At 41.7% G+C, this 18,235-nt stretch overlaps 2 protein-coding genes across 3 annotated transcripts; both read left to right on the top strand.

Annotated features, from left to right (window-relative positions):
• The first annotated feature begins 596 nt into the window (after window positions 1-596).
• Window positions 597-10,422, top strand: osbp (oxysterol binding protein). 2 transcript variants are annotated; one of them, XM_061083499.1, is made up of 17 exons: window positions 597-683; window positions 1,568-1,738; window positions 1,977-2,185; window positions 2,294-2,456; window positions 2,580-2,691; window positions 2,783-2,981; window positions 3,086-3,200; window positions 3,320-3,383; window positions 3,494-3,661; window positions 3,755-4,000; window positions 4,265-4,385; window positions 4,508-4,611; window positions 4,721-4,816; window positions 5,000-5,184; window positions 5,265-5,494; window positions 5,848-5,895; window positions 7,849-10,422. In XM_061083499.1, the coding sequence occupies exons 2-17, from the start codon at window positions 1,605-1,607 to the stop codon at window positions 7,989-7,991; spliced, it is 2,337 nt and encodes a 778-aa protein (XP_060939482.1). In that variant the 5' UTR covers window positions 597-683; window positions 1,568-1,604; the 3' UTR covers window positions 7,992-10,422. The 2 variants fall into 2 exon arrangements, with proteins under 2 accessions (XP_060939482.1, XP_060939483.1); XM_061083500.1 differs by lacking the exon at window positions 5,848-5,895.
• A 1,154-nt stretch (window positions 10,423-11,576) lies between these two features.
• Window positions 11,577-18,010, top strand: casp3a (caspase 3, apoptosis-related cysteine peptidase a). Its single transcript, XM_061086289.1, has 6 exons — window positions 11,577-11,710; window positions 12,429-12,562; window positions 15,469-15,597; window positions 15,688-15,863; window positions 15,967-16,078; window positions 16,176-18,010. The coding sequence occupies exons 1-6, from the start codon at window positions 11,643-11,645 to the stop codon at window positions 16,403-16,405; spliced, it is 849 nt and encodes a 282-aa protein (XP_060942272.1). The 5' UTR covers window positions 11,577-11,642; the 3' UTR covers window positions 16,406-18,010.
• The last annotated feature ends 225 nt before the right edge of the window (window positions 18,011-18,235 follow it).

Genomic DNA, 18,235 nt, shown 5'->3' with positions numbered 1-18,235 from the left:
AACCTTCATGCTATAAATGTTTACAGCTTCACTTCATAAAAGTAGGGTGTGTTTTTTTATAACCAACAGAACTGGCTTGTTATAACTCAAGATTGCTCATGACTAGACATGCAAATAGAAAATTACACGAGCTAATTAAGAAAACAACCTCAAAGTGATGAACCTGGCTTTAGATCAATGCTTTATGAAGTTACATCACAGCTGACGAGCAGCAGAAAGTCTAGTGACTTTGTTTAACCTCAGTGAGTCTTTAAGGCCTTTGATGCCGCACTCTTTGAACTATTCTCAAAGTCTCCCTTTTATTTTACGTGATATTATTATAAAAATAGGCTTTAAATTCTGAAATTTAGTCAACTAGATCATCTGCATGCACCCAGTCTGCAATAAAAGATATTCTCTAAGAATAACCAATAAAGCCGATACTATGAGAATGAATTATATTAAGTGATACGATAACAATGATAAAAATATAGTATTTTTATTATTATTATTATGATTAGCTGCGAGATGCGGAATATTTTTTTGTATTCCGTTTCAGCGGAACTAAAGTTGATGGCTAAGGGGGCGGGTCGACCGCTATTCCGGTGCACAGCCAAAGTAGTTAGCACCCAGGCTAACAGCTAGCGAGCTAAGGGCCGCTTCATCCGACGCGACATGCCCAGCTGAAGTCCTGCACGGAAAAGGTGAGTTTCCAGGAATAACAGGAACAAATGTGGTGTTTATTTAACCTCGGTGCAGAAACAGACACACGAAGAGAAAGTCGAGCGGTTAAAAAACGTTTGTTTCGCTTCGTCCTCGACGTGTCATCTCGTTTGACAGCTTCCTGTTGTTTAGCTAGCACCAGCAGCGAGCTTAGCCTCGGACGGTATTAGCAGCTTCTGAGGTTGGGAAATGGCTTCTTGTTCCTCCTAGTGATTTCCAGACTGGGATGCGGACATGAAACCAGTGGCATCAGCTCACTGGGATCGTTCCTGACTTGTCTCTGTTTCGAGGGGTTTTCTCGGTAAGACGCATTAAAACGCTGGCTAAACCAGCTCAGAGACATTCGTGCTCTTCATCGTTTGTTTGGTTTTTATTTGAAGAGTCGAACTTAGATCCGATATGAAAACCTCTTTAGAGACATAATGAACATGGCTTAATACTAATCTCATAACCTATATAGTCATTTATATTGTTTTACGTAACCTCCAGGGCTGTGACGTTAAGTAAACAACAGTTGTCAAGCGTCAGTCTAACATTTGTGCTATAAATTCTTCTGATTGCTGCAAACAGTACGTGGTAAGCTTTTAATAGGAATTAACGTTTGCTAGCGTTTGCTATTTCCTTCCAAAATGTTCCAGCTGACACAACATTAGTCCTTTCTTGCTAATGATTGATTCATGCAATGATAAGATCTCATTAATGACCTTGTCAGTCAAGTTAAATAGCTTTGGCAGTAACGAGCCTATTTCCTTATTGATGCATGTGTCATCAGACCGGTTTAGGGCTTAGGAAACACAGCAGAATGTTCAACCATCAAATATGAATGTGATCCTATGGGTTGTTGGTTTGTTTTCCTCTCCCTCAGGCTGTAAACTCACCCAGTGAAACCACCGGCTGCTGCGATGTCAGAGCCGAAGCCCCCGACTCCGACCCCTGGAGACACGTACAAGGGTTGGCTCTTCAAATGGACTAACTACATAAAAGGTTATCAGAGACGCTGGTTTGTTCTGAGCAATGGACTGCTGTCGTATTATAGGTAAGTTACATCTACTTGTGAGATAGCGTTGGGGACTTTTCACAGCTATAACTTGCATTTTCGTAACTATAAACTCTATTTAAACAACACTAGACTCCCCTAATTTAATCACATTTTCAGCAGCCTTATGAAAATGAAATGGTTGGATAATGAGGCTAATTTTGCAAACCAGTTATTTAGATCTGTGTGTTTTACTGTCCTTCAATCATTCATTCATTCATCACTTGTGTGTCTTCAGGACCCAGGCAGAGATGGGTCACACATGCAGAGGCACCATTAACTTGGCCACAGCCAATATTACTGTGGAGGACTCGTGCAATTTTGTCATCTCCAACGGCGGAGCGCAGACCTACCACCTGAAGGCCAGCTCGGAGGTGGAGCGGCAGCGATGGATCACGGCGCTGGAGCTGGCCAAAGCAAAGGCCGTCCGTATGCAGGCCGAATCTGGTGAGAGAGCCGAAACGTTGATGGGAGACCCAATATGAAAATCCTCGACAGCTTGTATAGCAGCATCTATGTGTGCAAAATTCGTCATTTCATCTTCCTCTTCCTCAGACGACTCCGGTGACGATTGTCCCACAGCTCCACCCAGCGCAGGACAGGGGGGAGGCGGCCGTAACTCAGAAATCCAGTCCACACTGCGAACAATGGGCAGCAAGGTGGAGGACCTCACCACCTGCAATGATCTCATTGTCAAGCATGGCTCTGCCCTTCAAAGGTATCCGTTATCTTAGCAGTTTGACCTCTTGAGAAGGAATTATTCAACAAAAAGAGGAGTGACGGTAATTTAAATACTTGATGTGCTTGTCCCCCAATTTATTCCTCTCTTCTAAACACACAGGTCTTTGTCAGAGCTGGAGGGGATTCGTGTTGGAGGGGACATGGGGGAAAAGATCAGACAAGTTACAGAGAGGGCCACGCTGTTCCGAATCACCTCTAATGCCATGATCAATGTATGTTACCGCCAGGTGAATCATGTAGGACCCCACTACACTGTTCTCTCTTTCCCTAACACGTTACTGTTGTGTTTGCATGCTCCCAAAGGCGTGTCGAGACTTCCTCTCCCTGGCCCAGACCCACAGTAAGCGCTGGCAAAAGTCCTTAACCACCGAAAGAGACCAGAGGATACGGCTGGAGGAGACTCTGGAGCAACTGGCTAAACAGCACAACCATTTGGAACGAGCTTTCAGAGGAGCTACGGTTCTCCCCTCTTCATTCAGCAATCCCGCCTTAGGTAACAAAGGTAGGGCGCTCAACCCCAGCTGAACATTTTTTTATATTTTGACCATTCCGGGACCAATTGGGCTTTATAGTTGTTCATTCTGTCACCGTGTACCTTCACTTTAGGCGGAGGTTCAGGAAAGGGAGATGCCAGTGACGAGGATGATGACAATGAGTTCTTTGATGCTATGGAAGATCCAGCAGAGTTTATAACTGTCCCTGCCGACCCCAAGTATCACAGGTTATTTGTTTTCTTTTCTTTTTCAAATCTCAGTCATTTTGTACATCTTAAACGTTCATTGTATATTTTTGTTTTTGTTTGTTTTAAAATATCTGTTGTCTTGTTTCTCTGTTCCACAGGAGATCCAACAGTAATCTCAGTGGGTTCAGCAGCGAGACCGGGATCGACGATCAGTCTGTGAATGTGTGTTGAGTTTGATTTTACAAGCAAGTTTGGATATGTTTTCACTTCTCTGCCTGTCATCATGTCAAAGTTACCTTACCCTCAACAATGTTTTCCTTTTCTTCCTTCAGTTTGATGAACTGTCTATGGCATCTAACCCGGAGTCTCCTCAGACTCTGGAGCTAGAGCCAGTTCGACAAAGACGGACTCATATTCCTGACAAGCCCAACTATTACCTCAATCTGTGGAGCATCATGAAGAATTGCATTGGAAAGGAGCTCTCAAAGATACCAATGCCTGTAAGAAACATGTTCACTTTTTGATTTGTAAGGTGTCTTTTCTTATAGAAATATCAAAAGTAACCAAACTCTTTGTGGTCCTGCACCCGCCAGGTCAATTTCAATGAGCCCCTCTCCATGTTGCAACGTCTGTCTGAAGACCTGGAATACTATGAGCTGCTGGACAAGGGTGCTAAATGTCAGAGTTCTCTAGAGCAGATGTGCTACGTCGCCGCTTTCACAGTCTCCTCCTACTCCACGACTGTCCACCGCACAGGGAAACCCTTCAATCCACTGCTGGGAGAAACCTTTGAGCTCGATCGACTCCGAGAGTGCGGCTACCGCTCCCTATGTGAACAGGTATGATGAAATAACATCCCAGCTAACCACGAAACACAGTTAGAGTTAACAAGCTATTTCTGCTGTTTCTAACTGTTTCATTTGAGATTTACAGTCTTTTATAGTTCCGTGAACAAGATGACATTCATGTTTCACCATAATCTGCCTCTGAAAAATAAACATGGTTGTAGTGTTTAAAAAGACATGTTTGTTTCCGTGACGAGGTTCAAGCTCCTGACTGACTTTGTTACATCTTGTCTCACCTCACTCTTCGCCTCTTCTCAGGTGAGTCACCACCCACCTGCTGCAGCTCATCATGCCCTCTCTGAAAAGGGCTGGACACTCAGACAGGAAATAAGTCTTGCCAGCAAGTTTAGAGGAAAATATCTCTCGATCATGCCCCTGGGTGAGTTAATAAGTCTCATTTAAAAGATCATACCTTCAGTTTGTAGTTATACCAAAAAAAGTATTTTCATTGAACAGGACACAACATTCCCTGATGTAAAATTGTTCCATCTGTGTTCCCAGGTTCTATCCAGTGTTTGTTTGATAAGGGCAACAATCATTACTCTTGGAAAAAAGTAACTACAACAGTCCACAACATTATTGTGGGGAAACTGTGGATCGATCAGGTAATTTTACGATGATTTAGAAACAAATAAATGCTATGCCTTCGTGCACCACAATGCTTAAGTCGTCTGACATCTAAACATGTTTTCTCATTCCGCTCTGTGCCTCCAGTCAGGGGAGATAGATGTGGTGAACCACAAGACAGGAGATCGCTGCCACCTCAAGTTTGCTCCCTACAGTTACTTCTCCAGAGATGTACCAAGAAAGGTGGAGTCTCACATGTATTTGTACTTTGTTCTTTTAGGTTGTAGAACTTCCTGTATGTAAACCATAGTTTAGAAGAAAATAGAAATACAAATCGTTAGAAACTATTGAGCTACCCTTAGAGTAGGAGGTATTGTGCCTTTTTTAATATTACATTTCTCACTGATGGCTGTATTTTTCTCTCAGGTAACCGGAGTAGTAACTGATAAGGATGGAAAGGCCCACTACGTGCTCTCAGGAACATGGGACGAGAAGATGGAGTTTTCCCGGGTAATGCAGAGCAGTAAAGGGGAGAACGGCACGGAGGGCAAACAGAGGACTGTGTATCAGACCCTCAAAGCCAAAGAAATCTGGAAAAAGAACCCTCTTCCGTAAGTTTCTGGTTTTAAACAAATGGAGCCGTGTGGTCCGGCTTTGTGCATCTGATCGTTTTATTGTTTTGACTTTCCAGAGAGGGAGCGGAGACCAGGTACTTCTTCTCCACACTGGCCTTGACTCTCAATGAGCTTGAGGAGGGAGTGGCGCCAACAGACAGTCGACGACGCCCTGACCAGCGATTAATGGAGGACGGCCGCTGGGACGAGGCCAACGCGGAGAAACAGAGGCTGGAAGAAAAACAGCGCACGGTCCGTAGAGAAAGGGAGAGGGAAGCTGTTAAGGCCGTCTGCTCACCTGAGGAAGGTAGGAAAAAAAAGATGGCCGCTTGGGTTTGTTTGGTGTTGTCCAATGTTTTTCTGTCCATTCATCTTTTGTCCACTCTGTCTGTCTCGGTATATTTTTGTCTGCTTGTCTCTGTCTCAACCCTAAGCTGTCACTGAGGATTCAATCAATGACTCGCCCTTGAAAAGCAAGTACTCTTGGCTTAGTCTTTCCCCACCCTAGCTCTACACTTCACGTTTATTCTAGAATCTTGAACACACAGGCGCCTGTTTGTGTGTGTGATGTAAGAAGGTGCTGTGGTTAATTTCTTCAACGTCATGTCAGTAACTTCTCATTCACCTATGACTGTCCCTTCCTCCGTTTGTTTCATTTAGCTGATGCACAGGAGACTGGCACAGAAGCAAGTGAGGTTTCTGATGAAAGCAAGTATCACCATGGTTAAACATAACATGTACATTTTAACAGTGCTCCTAGTGGCATTTTAACAACACTGAGAAAGAGATGACCTCGGTATATCCACAGACGCCTGTTTCTCTGATCTCAAGACGTGATAGATACTCAAACAAGAAGCAAGTCGATATTTGGAGCAGCAACACAGTCAGGAATATTTAACCGTTCTTCTTCATGGTGGACAAAGTTATGTTACATATCGACAGAGGTCATCTGCCATTTTATATCATTGCATTTATACAATGTGTGCTGTGAAACATTGGTATAAGTCCTTCAAGCACCCAAGGGCAGCACTGAACAGCGTTTTGCAGTTTCATTGGCTTTTACGTTACATTTTCTAAGATAAATAAGAAACTCTTGTCTATTAGTTTTATGACATAATAGCACTAGTGGTTACATCTGCCAGTCCCCATATGAAACCACATTTAGATTCACTAGATCTGGATCTGCACACACTCATAGGTGTAGTTGTTTGAATCAAGAGAAATCTACGAAAATGGTAAAACGCCCAATATGACACTATAAAAGAAAGTATATCAAATTCCCGCATCCGCACTAAAAATAAATGAGCTCCTCCATGAAATTTCATCTGTAGAGTAGTTTTATTAACAAACAAGTGCAGAAAAAAAACACAACCTCATTGATTCAGATTAGAAGGTATTGTATGCCTGTACAAATGGGCGGAGGGCTTGTCAGTAGTTACGAAAAACGTGAACAGGAGAAGGGAAGTTACACTTTGTAGCACAATTAATGTGAAGTGGGGTCTTTTATTTGAGAGAAACATTCCGAAGTTCACTGTTGTACGAGGTGAAGATCCCAAACTGGCCTCATTATGGTCAAAGAAACTGTTACAGATCAGTCTACTCATCACAAACAAGAGAAACTAGTCTCTGGTGCTTAAGATGCCACGAACAGCACTTTCAAAATGTACACGAACAACAGATTGGTGTGGATTTAATTCTTTTGAGTTGTGGATTTACATCTTCTTTTTGTGCTGGTGTTGCTCAGCTGACACAGAGGACTCTCCCCCTCTTACACCTGTTGCATGCAAGTAGCCCCTTACATTTTCACTGGCTGTTTTAACTTTTGTGTCATTTGCTCATTTGCCGATCGTAGCCACTCTTTTGTTTCGTAACTTCCAAACATTCATTCCTTCATCCCTCGTTCTTTTTTCAGCCCCTCATGGACCATCATTCCTCCCCCTTTTAAGCAAGTATTCTGGTCGTGGTATTACATACAGTGCAGTTATCTTAGACTTTCTAGTAATTTAGTAGAATCCAGATTTTTTTATTTATCAGTAGATCGTTCACCCTCCCTCATTTCCTCCTTACGCCCTTTGCAACTGACTCTCTCTTAGTGGAAGGCAAGGACGATGCTAGTGGCGCTCCAGTCAAAAGCAAGTAACATTAGTCCCGATCCCCGTTGTCCCTCCTTTGTTCCTTTTTGTGTTGTAAGCGTGTATCCATGGAGACTAGAGTCACTAATGGTAGAATATAAAGAATAAACCAAGCTTTGTGAAACTGTATTTTAGAGTAGTGACCATTTAGACACCGATCACAATACTCTGGTCCGGGAGGTTAGTGAAGTAGTTGTGAGCCCTGCTCTCTCCGCATGATGCCAAGTGCAAACTAGAGCCCAGCTGATATGGATTTTGGCCTGTTCAGTAAAATAAAATTTTTCATATCGGCAAATGAACGCTCACGCAGATACTATCGGCCCGACTTGTATATCTGTTGGGCTCTAGTGCAAACCAGTTTTGCCTCCTGTGTTTGCTTTGAATAAGGTGCATCTGAAGACTTCCTCACCTCCATCGCTATTTGTTACTCAACCATCTGAGAGCATATCGGCTTCTTTTAAGCTCTGATACGTTGCCTTGGCTCAGTGGCTCCCTTCCATCTTGTTAAAAGACATTTCTCTTACTTCAGGTGCCCATCAAGACAACCACCAAGCGATGTGGTTTGAGAAGATCGACGACCCTGTATCCGGAGAGACCTTGCACATCTACAAGGGGGGTTACTGGGAGGCGAAGGAGCAGGGCGGCTGGGACATTTGCCCCGACATCTTCTAACCGCAGCAGAATTGGCCCGTTTTCCCTCAGCGGTGTTCAAATGAGAAGGTGGTAAGAAGAGACCCACCTGACATCGGCTAAGAGTGTGGAATCGAGCCTGACGTCAAACTTTCTTTAATGTCTGTAGCTTCAACCGATCACCTCAATGTAGACACACTGCACATTGAGCTTTGTAGTAACATCGCGTCTGGTCAGTGCTCAGAAACCCTTCTCACTGCCTCTCAAACACTCTCCTTATCTTTGTCTTCTTCTGCTACTTGTTCTCGCTCCACGGGCCTCTATGGGCTCAGTGTTTCCTCAGAAGCACTAATGTCAGGCATCATTCATCCAGACGGCATTATTATTGATAAGGTTTGCTTAGACAGAGTGAGCCACAACCTAACATCTATTAAGTGTGATTCTGTTTGTTGTGCATTCCTGATGTTTGTCCAAACGTAGAATTCATTGCATATTCCCCAGCACAGCACCACTGGGGGTCAAAGTTCAATCCCTCTCCGACATCTTTAAAAGGTCACACAGTGGATATTTTCCGACACCAGATCCCGACCACATCTGGATTGAAATGCTTTCGGTGGTTCTGACAAAATTGATTTTGTTTCCAAAGGATGTAGATTTGTCATGTCAACAATAATGTAACAGGGTCTGCCTTTGACTATATGGGGAATTGTGGTGCTTCAGCTCTAGAGGTAAACTACATGTACACATCGATGCTGGGTAATAAGTGTAAAAGACATGAAAGTGGATGAGAGATGTGAAAGTCGCTCATTACGATAATGCCCCTGCTCTCACTGTAATTTGGCCCGATAAAGTCTGGTTTGGTTGTTTTAAGAATCCTTTATTTTGAGTCTTTATTGACTTTAGATTTCATTCTATATGCAGGTTTTGTTTTACCCTTGAAGAGTAATTCATTGAATCATAAATATTCTTTATTTGGTGTTTTAAATACCACATAAATTAATATAATTTGTGTTCTCATGCTAATTTGTATTGGTACCAATGAAAAATTTGATATTTGCAAGAAATTGGGGGGGAGGAGTTTCAGCCCTGTTGTTTTTGTTTGTTTTTATTGTTTTGTCTTTTTGCCTAGCTGTTAACAATCTCCATAAATGCACCAGCCTCATCGTATTGTCTCATAAAATGTATTCGACTTTCCCTCTAATCCTTAATGTTTAAGATCAGTGTGTTAACAAGTCGGCTTCTCGCTATTAACCGTTTTAATTTCTGCTTTTCAAAGTACATGTTGAAGCTCACAATTTGAATGTTAGGTGATTAAATTCGGAGCTAACACCGAGCCGTGTGCTTGATGATTCGTGAAGTGATGTGAATATGAGGCAGACGTCTTTGGTCCTCCTGGTTTCCGTCAAACTTACCGATCACAGCTTTAATCTTGATATTTTAGCGTTTTGTGTGTGAAGATGTTGAACAGACAGCAATAACAGTGCCTCAGTGCATTGATAGACTCATAATGGCACAACATGAAATATGAGGACAGTGTGAAGGTAAAAAAAAACAACTACAACTTCAAAACAAAACTTCAACCTCTGAATTCTGTTTTTGTCTCTGCTGCTGTTTGTCACTGGAGTGGAAAGACTGTCTGAAAATCTGAATTTCATTTTATATTCAAGTGTACTTAAAAAGGAGAAACACTGAAAATGAAGATCACAAATCATGATGTTGCAAATATTTATGTGTAAATATATGAAATAGTAAAGTAGCTGTGATATTAACTGGTTTTGTTGATAGAGAATCTAAGGGCAGCGATGCACTTTTAATTTGTTTTCTTGGTCATTTTTATTTACTCTGATCCGGATGCAGTTTCTTTTTCTGAGCTTTGCAACACGTTACCACAAATCATCCTTTTCCACATAGGATAGCTTTATACGTTTATATTTTCATCTTTGGCTTTACTCAAAATTGAGGTAGATATCCTGATTCTACATTATGTCCCTTCAATTACAGAGATTACAGTTTCTTTTCAGTCTTTTGATACAATATAATTTTAATTTTTAACCATTGGTCTTAATTGTTTAGCCCTGTTATCACATTCTATGTTTTAACTTTTAAGTTTCTACCTTCTTTTTCATTCTTGTTATTGTTTCCAGTCCTTTTTTTTCCGCACACAAAAAGAGACTGAAGGTGTTCTTGCACTTTAGTACAGTACAGCAGCTACTTAATATATCCTAATTGATTTAACTGATAAAACAGTCAGCTGTTGGTGTTCGCTAATGAAGACTTTGTGAGGTTGTTTCAGAAACTTTTTCCTAAACCGTGTGCAGTAGTTCAAAACATATGTTCATAAGTAAAAAAATATATATATACATATGTATTGAAAGGCATTGATTTCACCCTTTTTCTGTCCATTAATTGAGTTTTTAGCAGGATTGTGTTAGAGGTTGACAATATTAAAGTCTGTTTGGAGATGAAGTGCAAATCTCTGGTTCTGTCGTTTGTGTTCATTTAAACGTATCATAAAACAGCTCATGTGAGTTAATGGATTCATAAAGCAGATGTTTCATCTTTATATATTTTGAACTAGTCTACATTACCCTCAGAAAAACAATGTTACATATCTGATCAGGGTAGAGATTTAAATCATACATATACTTATATACTTATACGCAATATGTGATGAATATTAAGAATATTGTAGTAGAGGGTTTATATAAAAGGGTAATTGTGGACTTAAACAATGATTTGCCTTAACAATACATGATAGTATTGTTCAGAAGTAGCTTTATAACAACGGCGAGCTCTTGCATCCAATTGAACATAACAAATATCAGAGTGGTTGATTTCTGAGAGTTCAAATGACTTGATAAGGGATGCATTCATGTTCCAGCAGAATTTGAAAATTTGAAAAAATTATTATTCCAATTAAAATACCAGTAAACATCAGGAACATCTGAATTCTGTTTTTGTCTCTGCTGCTGTTTGTCACTGGAGTGGAAAGACTGTCTGAAAATCTGAATTTCATTTTATATTCAAGTGTACTTAAAAAGGAGAAAGTTATATAAAAGGGTAATTGTGGACTTAAACAATGATTTGCCTCAACAATACATGATAGTATCGTTCAGAAGTAGCATTATAACAACGGCGAGCTCTTTCTGAGAGTTAAATTATTTTATAGGGATGCATTCATGTTCGAGCAGAATTTGAAAATTTGAAAAAAAGGGTTATTCCCATTAAAATACCAGTAAACATCAGGGACATGTGACCAGTGTCTCTGGGACGTTTGGGGGAATTCTGTCAAAATAAAACTGAAACAAGTGGGGTTTATTTTCAGTATTTCCAGTTGAGTTTGTTTTCCCCCAACTTGTTTTAGATTCAATAAAAATACAATTAGAACAACATCTATTGTGAGCTAACCTCATAAAGAAACAAAGACATATCTGAACTCAGTGTTTGAGACACCCTACCAGCGGGGAGGAGATAGTGCTGAGTCAGTCTCCTCTCACACAGGGAGGCCTTGGTGACAAAAACAAGCGCGTCTTGTGCTGTTGACGCCATCATCTATTGTTTACTCGCAAGGCGGAGCTGCTCCCTCCTCCTCCACCTCCTCCTTCTCCTCCTCCTCCTCCAGGAACACAGACACAGTTTGAAAGCCGAAGACACCGGAGTTCACCGCAGTGTCTGACCCGATAGAAAGGAAACATGTCGGCGAACGGAGCCGGACGAGCCGGAGAAGACTCCACGGACGCGAAGCCCAGCGACGAGCCGAGGTGAGCTCGATTAGCCTCTTAGCTGTTTGTCTATTGTTAGCATAGGAAGCTAATAAGAGACTCTATGTTCCAGCTCATCTTGTTATTCTCCCCGCGTTTCACCTCCTACCAGCCCGCTGGGTGTGAGCCTGCAAACCGGCCAAAGCTCCAGTGTGCAGGACTATGGGTCTATTACATGACAAAATCCCAGTGATGTGTATTATCATTTAAATTGTAGGAATTGTTGTTTTCTTGACCCTAGATTAGAACGAGCCCCTTTAATTCACAGCTGGAGCCTCTACGGAGGCCGCCATGTTTTGTACAGTAGCCCAAATGGGACAAACTAAAAAACCCTTTGTCACGGTTTATCCCAGAATTCACTAAACCTTAGTTACACGTTATTACCTTTAGAGTTTTAAATAATTCATATGGTTTTAAAGAAATACGTTCAAAATATAAGCAGGCCTACTTGGGTTTGTGTCATTTAAGGTATACTGTATGCCTTGGAATTCTTATTGTTAGTTTAAATACTACATTTCGTCACTTTTTCACGTACACACCGAGATTTCACAAAATGTTTGGTCATGGAAATTTGGTTCAAAGTTATTGAAAAGTAATGGAAATCCATTGGTCAAAATGTGTATGAACCCTGAGGAAGGTCTCATGGGAGATGTGGGTCCTACACTTGGTGTTGTCTGAATCTGATTGTGTAACTACTGTTGTGTTTATTGTCCCTCAGGTCCGAGGCGTCTTCGTCTGCTCCCGAGGAAGTGGACGCCAAGGCCCAGTCCCACAGCTTCAGGTACAGCCTGGATTTCCCCAGCATCGGCCAGTGCATCATCATCAACAACAAGAACTTCGACAGGAGAACAGGTGATGAACGAGGTCTAGTTTACTTTCAGATGAATGGCACTGGGATGAGCACACACGTCCACCAGGGCCCAACAAGCCCTTAAAATCCAGACAAAATGAGCCATTGAGAGACACAAGGTTCAGTTCTCGTGATTGTTACGATTGTTATTTTCTATGATCTAAATTGTCAATACAAATTTCCGGTCATTTCTTGTATTTCTACTTAGATTTTGTCGTTCTCCTTTTGATTTTGGGTTCAGGGTTTGTGTCAATCCACACTTCGGCTTAATAAAGTAAGGTCAGCCTAAGCTTAATGGGTCACCTGGCTCAGATGTACTCTGTTTAAACTTTGAGTAGCAGTGAGGTGTTCGCTGTCTCTAGACGTCCCTGTGTTGTCTCTGTTGTAGCGTCTCCAGTTTCCAGTTTGTGTACATGAGCGTTTCCCACTCGGTCTCCTGGAGGTGCCGGACTAGTTTGGACTCGTTCGCTTCCATGTCAGAAAGCTGTGGTGTCATTGGCTCTAAACTGTACAGGTTGTTGATTAGCAAGTTCTTGGTTAAGTTGAACACCAGGGTTCAGTCTTTGGGCAGTGGGGGGGGCACTGTAGTTGAGGAGGCAAACCTGTAATCATTTGTAATGTTTATATCTCCTTCAGCAACCATTTGCTTCAACACTGCTGTGTTTACCAGTATCCAACAAACATGGTCTTGACCCGTGTGAGTTCCATGAAGAGCTTTCTTTCCAGATATCTTGGCCTCTATTGATAGGACAGCATTTCAGTGTGAAAGGAGAGAGAGAGAGAGAGAGGGAAGATCTACAGCAAAGGGTCCGAATTGAACCTGTGGCCACTGCAGTCGGACTCAAACCTCCGTACGTGAGACGCCCGGACGTCTCGGTCTGAAAGCCCAGCTGCTACACTCACTATCTCAAATGGGACCAATGTTCACCTGAGACCAGAGGCAGTAAAGTCTGTAGAGAATGACAGCCAGCAGGCCGTTGCAACATAATTCTTGTGTTTCATCCTTTTTTCTTTTTTCTGTTTTTTTTTAACAACATAACCACACTTCAATAACTTGTGCTGTGAACTGTCAGTATCAGATAAGGAAGTCGAGGTTTCACAAATAACCTTCCTCTTTAGAGTTTGAAGTTTGATGTGGTTGCTTTAAGAGGACGGTGTCAGCCTCTGCACTTTGAGGGACTGTAGAGAGGGGGGGGGGAGTGTTTGTACCGAGCAGCAAGACACAGTGTGAAACCTTGAGTCCTTTTCTACTCTAAACAGGAACATTGTGCGACCTGAGCTCAGAGGAGCCGTGTCTGCTCGTACTGAAAGAGGATGTAACGTCTGGCTGAGAAGACCTTGGGTTTCAGTAAACACAGCTTCAGTCTCTCCGCAGTGTTCAGAGCATCAGAGCTGTTTTTAACAAACTCGCTTAGCAGGACTTACTGTACACACACGACTGCTTGTTCAACACCAGTCAGTTTGATGGGAAATATCAGCCTGTCAGGTTCTTTTTATTCTTTGTAGTTGATCACCCAGAAAAGGTTCTTGTCGTAATTGTTTTTTGCATTCTCAGAATTCCCCGCGTCGTCTATACAATGATTTATTTGAATAGCTATGAACATTTCGTGTGAAGGGCTAGTTAGTTGTTCAACAGCCTCACTCCCACGGACAGAGCAGGTGATCACAGCTACTGTACACAACAGATTCAAAATGTTCAATCCCCCGACACACACAGTGGCCTGGAAGCAATGGTTTGTTTATAATGCAGCAGTGTTGGGATTTGAATAAAAGTTACATCCATACTCGGTCGGGGAAGTAGACAGTATACGATGAGTTTTGACTAATAATATATCATTTTATTAAAGTTAATTATTAACTACATGTGTCTTTGGTTTGTCAAGTAATAGTATATCATGTAATGAGGATTAGTATGTTATTAGTATGAACTAAAACATCATAATTATGTATTGTTAGCATAAGTGCGTTATTAGCATTAACTAATTACATAACAGTGACTTCAGTATGCCGTGACAGTGAAGCAGCAAATTGAAATCAACCATCACTAATTCAGTTATTTACACCTGTGTTGGTGTTTTCACTTTTTCTGGCCGATCAGGTTGGAGTCATGTGTGTTGTCAACAGACGTTATGCACTGATCAGAATGAATCCAGCTGCGGGTGGGGTTTGCTTTTCACTTCACAAAACACAGACACTAGACCTGTGATTCTGTGCAATGACAAAAATGTCCCTGCCTGACAGCAGCCTTTTATAGAATAGATAATTAATCTATTATGTAAAGTATTTCATGCACTAGTCTTCTTTAGAGTGGACGACTGTAACTCCCTCCTCTCAGGCATAATCCAAATGTCACTCTCCTGCCTCCAACTAGTTCGGAACGCAGCCGCTCGGCTTCTCATTCGTCTTAAAAGGCAACGTCACATCTCTCCGATCCTTGCGCATCTCACTGACTGTTTTAGATTTGATTTGACGATTTTACTGATCACTTATAAAGCAGCTCGGGTTCTGGCCCCAAGCGACATCACAGAGTTGTTGACCCTTTATGTGCCTGCACCCAGCCTTAGCTCCTCAGGTAGATCCGGCTGGCTGTTCAAAAGTCGAGGTTGAAAACCTAAAGGTGACCATGCTTTAGCCATCATCACGATCATTTGACGGGCAGCCAGGGGTCCCGATTTCATTTATCCCACTGGTGAATCTAAGATTAATCCCACAGAGAGATCAGCAAAGTCTAATTAGCCCAAATACTGTTTTAATTGACTGTTGTACAATAGGTGTTTATGGCCTTTAATATTGAGGGAAAATACGTCAATATCTGCTTTGTATTTAACTGCCTACCTAAGCATTTCCTTTATAAATGTTTTTTCATTGTATTTGTAAGTAAACAGAATAATGTCTTTTTTTACAACAGGCATGAATCAGCGGAATGGGACCGACGTGGATGCGGCCAACGCGATGAAAGTCTTTGCCAAGTTGGGATATAAAGTGAAGGTTTACAACGACCAGACAGTGGAGCAGCTGAAGCAGGTTTTAGTTGGCGGTAAGTACATATACTGTACATACATCATTTACCTTTTTCCACATCAGCCCCTTTAAATAAATTTACTTTTGTGCATGTTTTTAACGACAGTATCGAAGGAGGATCACAGCTCCTCGGCCTCGCTCGTGTGCGTCCTGCTGAGTCACGGAGACGAGGGCGTGTTCTTCGGCACCGACGGCTCCGTGGAGCTCAAGTACCTCACCTCGCTGTTCCGAGGCGACCGCGTCAAATCGCTGGTGGGAAAACCCAGACTCTTCTTCATACAGGTATTTAAATTGTTCCTGCTTCGTCTCCTCTCAGCTTCCCTCCGGCTTTTAGTATCTGTGACCTCTAACCGGTTCCTGTTGTGTTGGTGTGCACGTGGAGTAGGCTTGCAGAGGCACTGATCTGGATGGAGGGATTGAAACAGACAGTGTAGACGATGGTACGACCAGGATCCCTGTGGAAGCGGACTTCCTCTACGCCTTCTCCACAGCCCCAGGTGAACACTCACACACAGACACATGAATCTCCTTGCTCATGTATTGTTTCCCTTTTCTGAATATCCATATCTTCCATCTCTCCTCTCCTCTCTCCAGGCTACTACTCGTGGAGGAACACCACCAGTGGCTCCTGGTTCATGCAGTCGCTGTGCGAAATGATCAGCAAGTACGGAAAGCAGTTGGAGCTCCAGCACATCATGACACGAGTGAACCACAAGGTGGCAGTGGAGTTTGAGTCTGTCTCCTATTCACCAGGTTTTAATGCAAAGAAACAGATCCCGTGCATCGTGTCAATGCTGACCAAAGAGATGTATTTTACCCCCTGATGTTGGTTGTGCTTGTGAAGTTTACACATTCTGACTGAAAATCTCCTGAAACCTCCGTTACATAAATCTGTCAGAGCAGATGTGATGCTAAATTGCTTTTACTCAACAAATTTGGGATTACAAGGTTCTGATTGCACTGTTCTAAAAACACAGAATTGGATCTTTCTTCTCAGGAACACATCTTTTTTTTTGTACACATTTAAACTTGAAATATCCTTCTTAAAACAATGCATGAAACAATAATGTTATAAAAACATTACAATTTCGTTAAAATCGTGAAAATCTGCAGGTACAAGAACAATTGGCCGTGTAATTCCCAGTTGGTTACCAGTAGAGGCCTCTTCGCTGTTTACACTTTACAACATTTCAGGGAATTGCTATCTGGAGCCTCTTTAATAGGAAGTTTGACTTTTTATATCTGTTTAATCATGAACATGCATTAGGTCAGTCGTTTGGGGTATTTTCTGTGTCAGTTGTTCTTTATTACACCACTGAGTCTTGATAAACATCTGCTGTCTTTAAAGCTGTTTTCAGACATGAACTCTGGAAAATATTACAACGTTCAGCTGAAGGGTGGCGTCTGGATAGATAACGTATTATGTCAACTTTTGAGTTTTCATTTAAAGCCAAAAGCTCTCGACTCATTGTTTTTCCAAGTTTACATCTTAACGGTGTCTTGCACGTGAATGGCTCCTCCTTTTCATACTGAGATATTTGCATTCCTCCATTTCTACATCCGTTAGAATCCACACCCACTTATTGCCTGTGAGTTTTCCTGTAAATTTACTGCTGTATTGCAGGAACATTTCTGGAAAATGTCTGGAGCAACTTACTCTGTGCATTTGCATTCTCACACTACAGCCTCTTAAAGAAAACTTGTCAGGTCATGTCTGGCTGTGTGGAGCCTGAAGAAGGCACCACTTGCACTCCATAGGTTCATTAAATGATAAAGTTGTGTGGCACATTCAGAAGCACCCAGTAAGCTAGCACGTGTGTGTGTGTGTGTTTTTTTTTTAGTGTTAATGCTTAAGAATACAATTCTTAATATTATTCATTATCTATGGATTTCTTTGAAGGAACAGTTGCCTGTGATTGTCATTCTATATGTGGACACAAGCTTCTTCATAGCAAACACGAGTAAAGCCAGTCAACCTCCCTGATGCTGTTATATGATGAGTAATTGATACTTATTTCATTACTTATTCAGATGTTTTATTTATTTCTTATGGGGTTGTTTTTATACCTTATGACAAATTGGATACTTTCTGACTTCTTAAAAAGAATTTACAGCGGACTGTTTAAAAACTGAGTCAAACTTTTATATGTAATCATCAGGATTGAGTGGTTGTATAACTGGGCACAATTTGATCTAAGTTCTCATCGAGGTCCTGGTCATTTTTTAACTGACATCACAGTTTTTAATGCAGCGAACAATCTGAAACTCATGTGCGTTAAAAACAATATTCCAGTGCTATTAGACAATCCAGTCCTTGGAATTGACTTTAGTTTGCTATGAATCTCACTCTTTGGCTTCTTTGATGTAACATCACTGCAGTGTTACTTGTGTTTTGTTTTTCCTGAAGAATAAAGACCACTTTTCATCGACTTTTGTTCCTAGAAGAAATACTTGCATTATTTAAGTTAAAGTGGACGTCAGGGGTGTTTTGTTTGTATATTTTTTTCAGGGTTAACCTTCACAAACACTGCAAAGGGTCTATTTGTGTACACAAGTGCGAACAGGGGGGGATTACTCCAGATTTGTCATAGAACTGGGCCACCAGATCCTGAGGCCCACGGCCAAATAAAACCGGGCCTCGGATTCCTTCACTG

The sequence above is a fragment of the Limanda limanda genome, chromosome 2 (genome assembly GCF_963576545.1).
Source record: "Limanda limanda chromosome 2, fLimLim1.1, whole genome shotgun sequence".
In the NCBI taxonomy this organism is placed as follows: domain Eukaryota; kingdom Metazoa; phylum Chordata; class Actinopteri; order Pleuronectiformes; family Pleuronectidae; genus Limanda; species Limanda limanda.
The sequence above is the reverse complement of the archived record's forward strand: the minus strand, read 5'-3'. Positions and strand labels throughout refer to the sequence as shown.

Bases quoted from the DNA above. Each gene is read 5' to 3' on its own strand.
- osbp (XM_061083499.1), top strand. From the start codon at position 1,605: ATGTCAGAGCCGAAGCCCCCGACTCCGACCCCTGGAGACACGTACAAG. The intron at 4,001-4,264 runs GTATGATGAAAT...GCCTCTTCTCAG, and splicing joins ACCGCTCCCTATGTGAACAG to GTGAGTCACCACCCACCTGC. The intron at 5,896-7,848 runs GCAAGTATCACC...CTCTTACTTCAG, and splicing joins AAGTGAGGTTTCTGATGAAA to GTGCCCATCAAGACAACCAC.
- casp3a (XM_061086289.1), top strand. From the start codon at position 11,643: ATGTCGGCGAACGGAGCCGGACGAGCCGGAGAAGACTCCACGGACGCG. The intron at 12,563-15,468 runs GTGATGAACGAG...TTTTTACAACAG, and splicing joins GAACTTCGACAGGAGAACAG to GCATGAATCAGCGGAATGGG. The intron at 15,598-15,687 runs GTAAGTACATAT...TTTTAACGACAG, and splicing joins GAAGCAGGTTTTAGTTGGCG to TATCGAAGGAGGATCACAGC.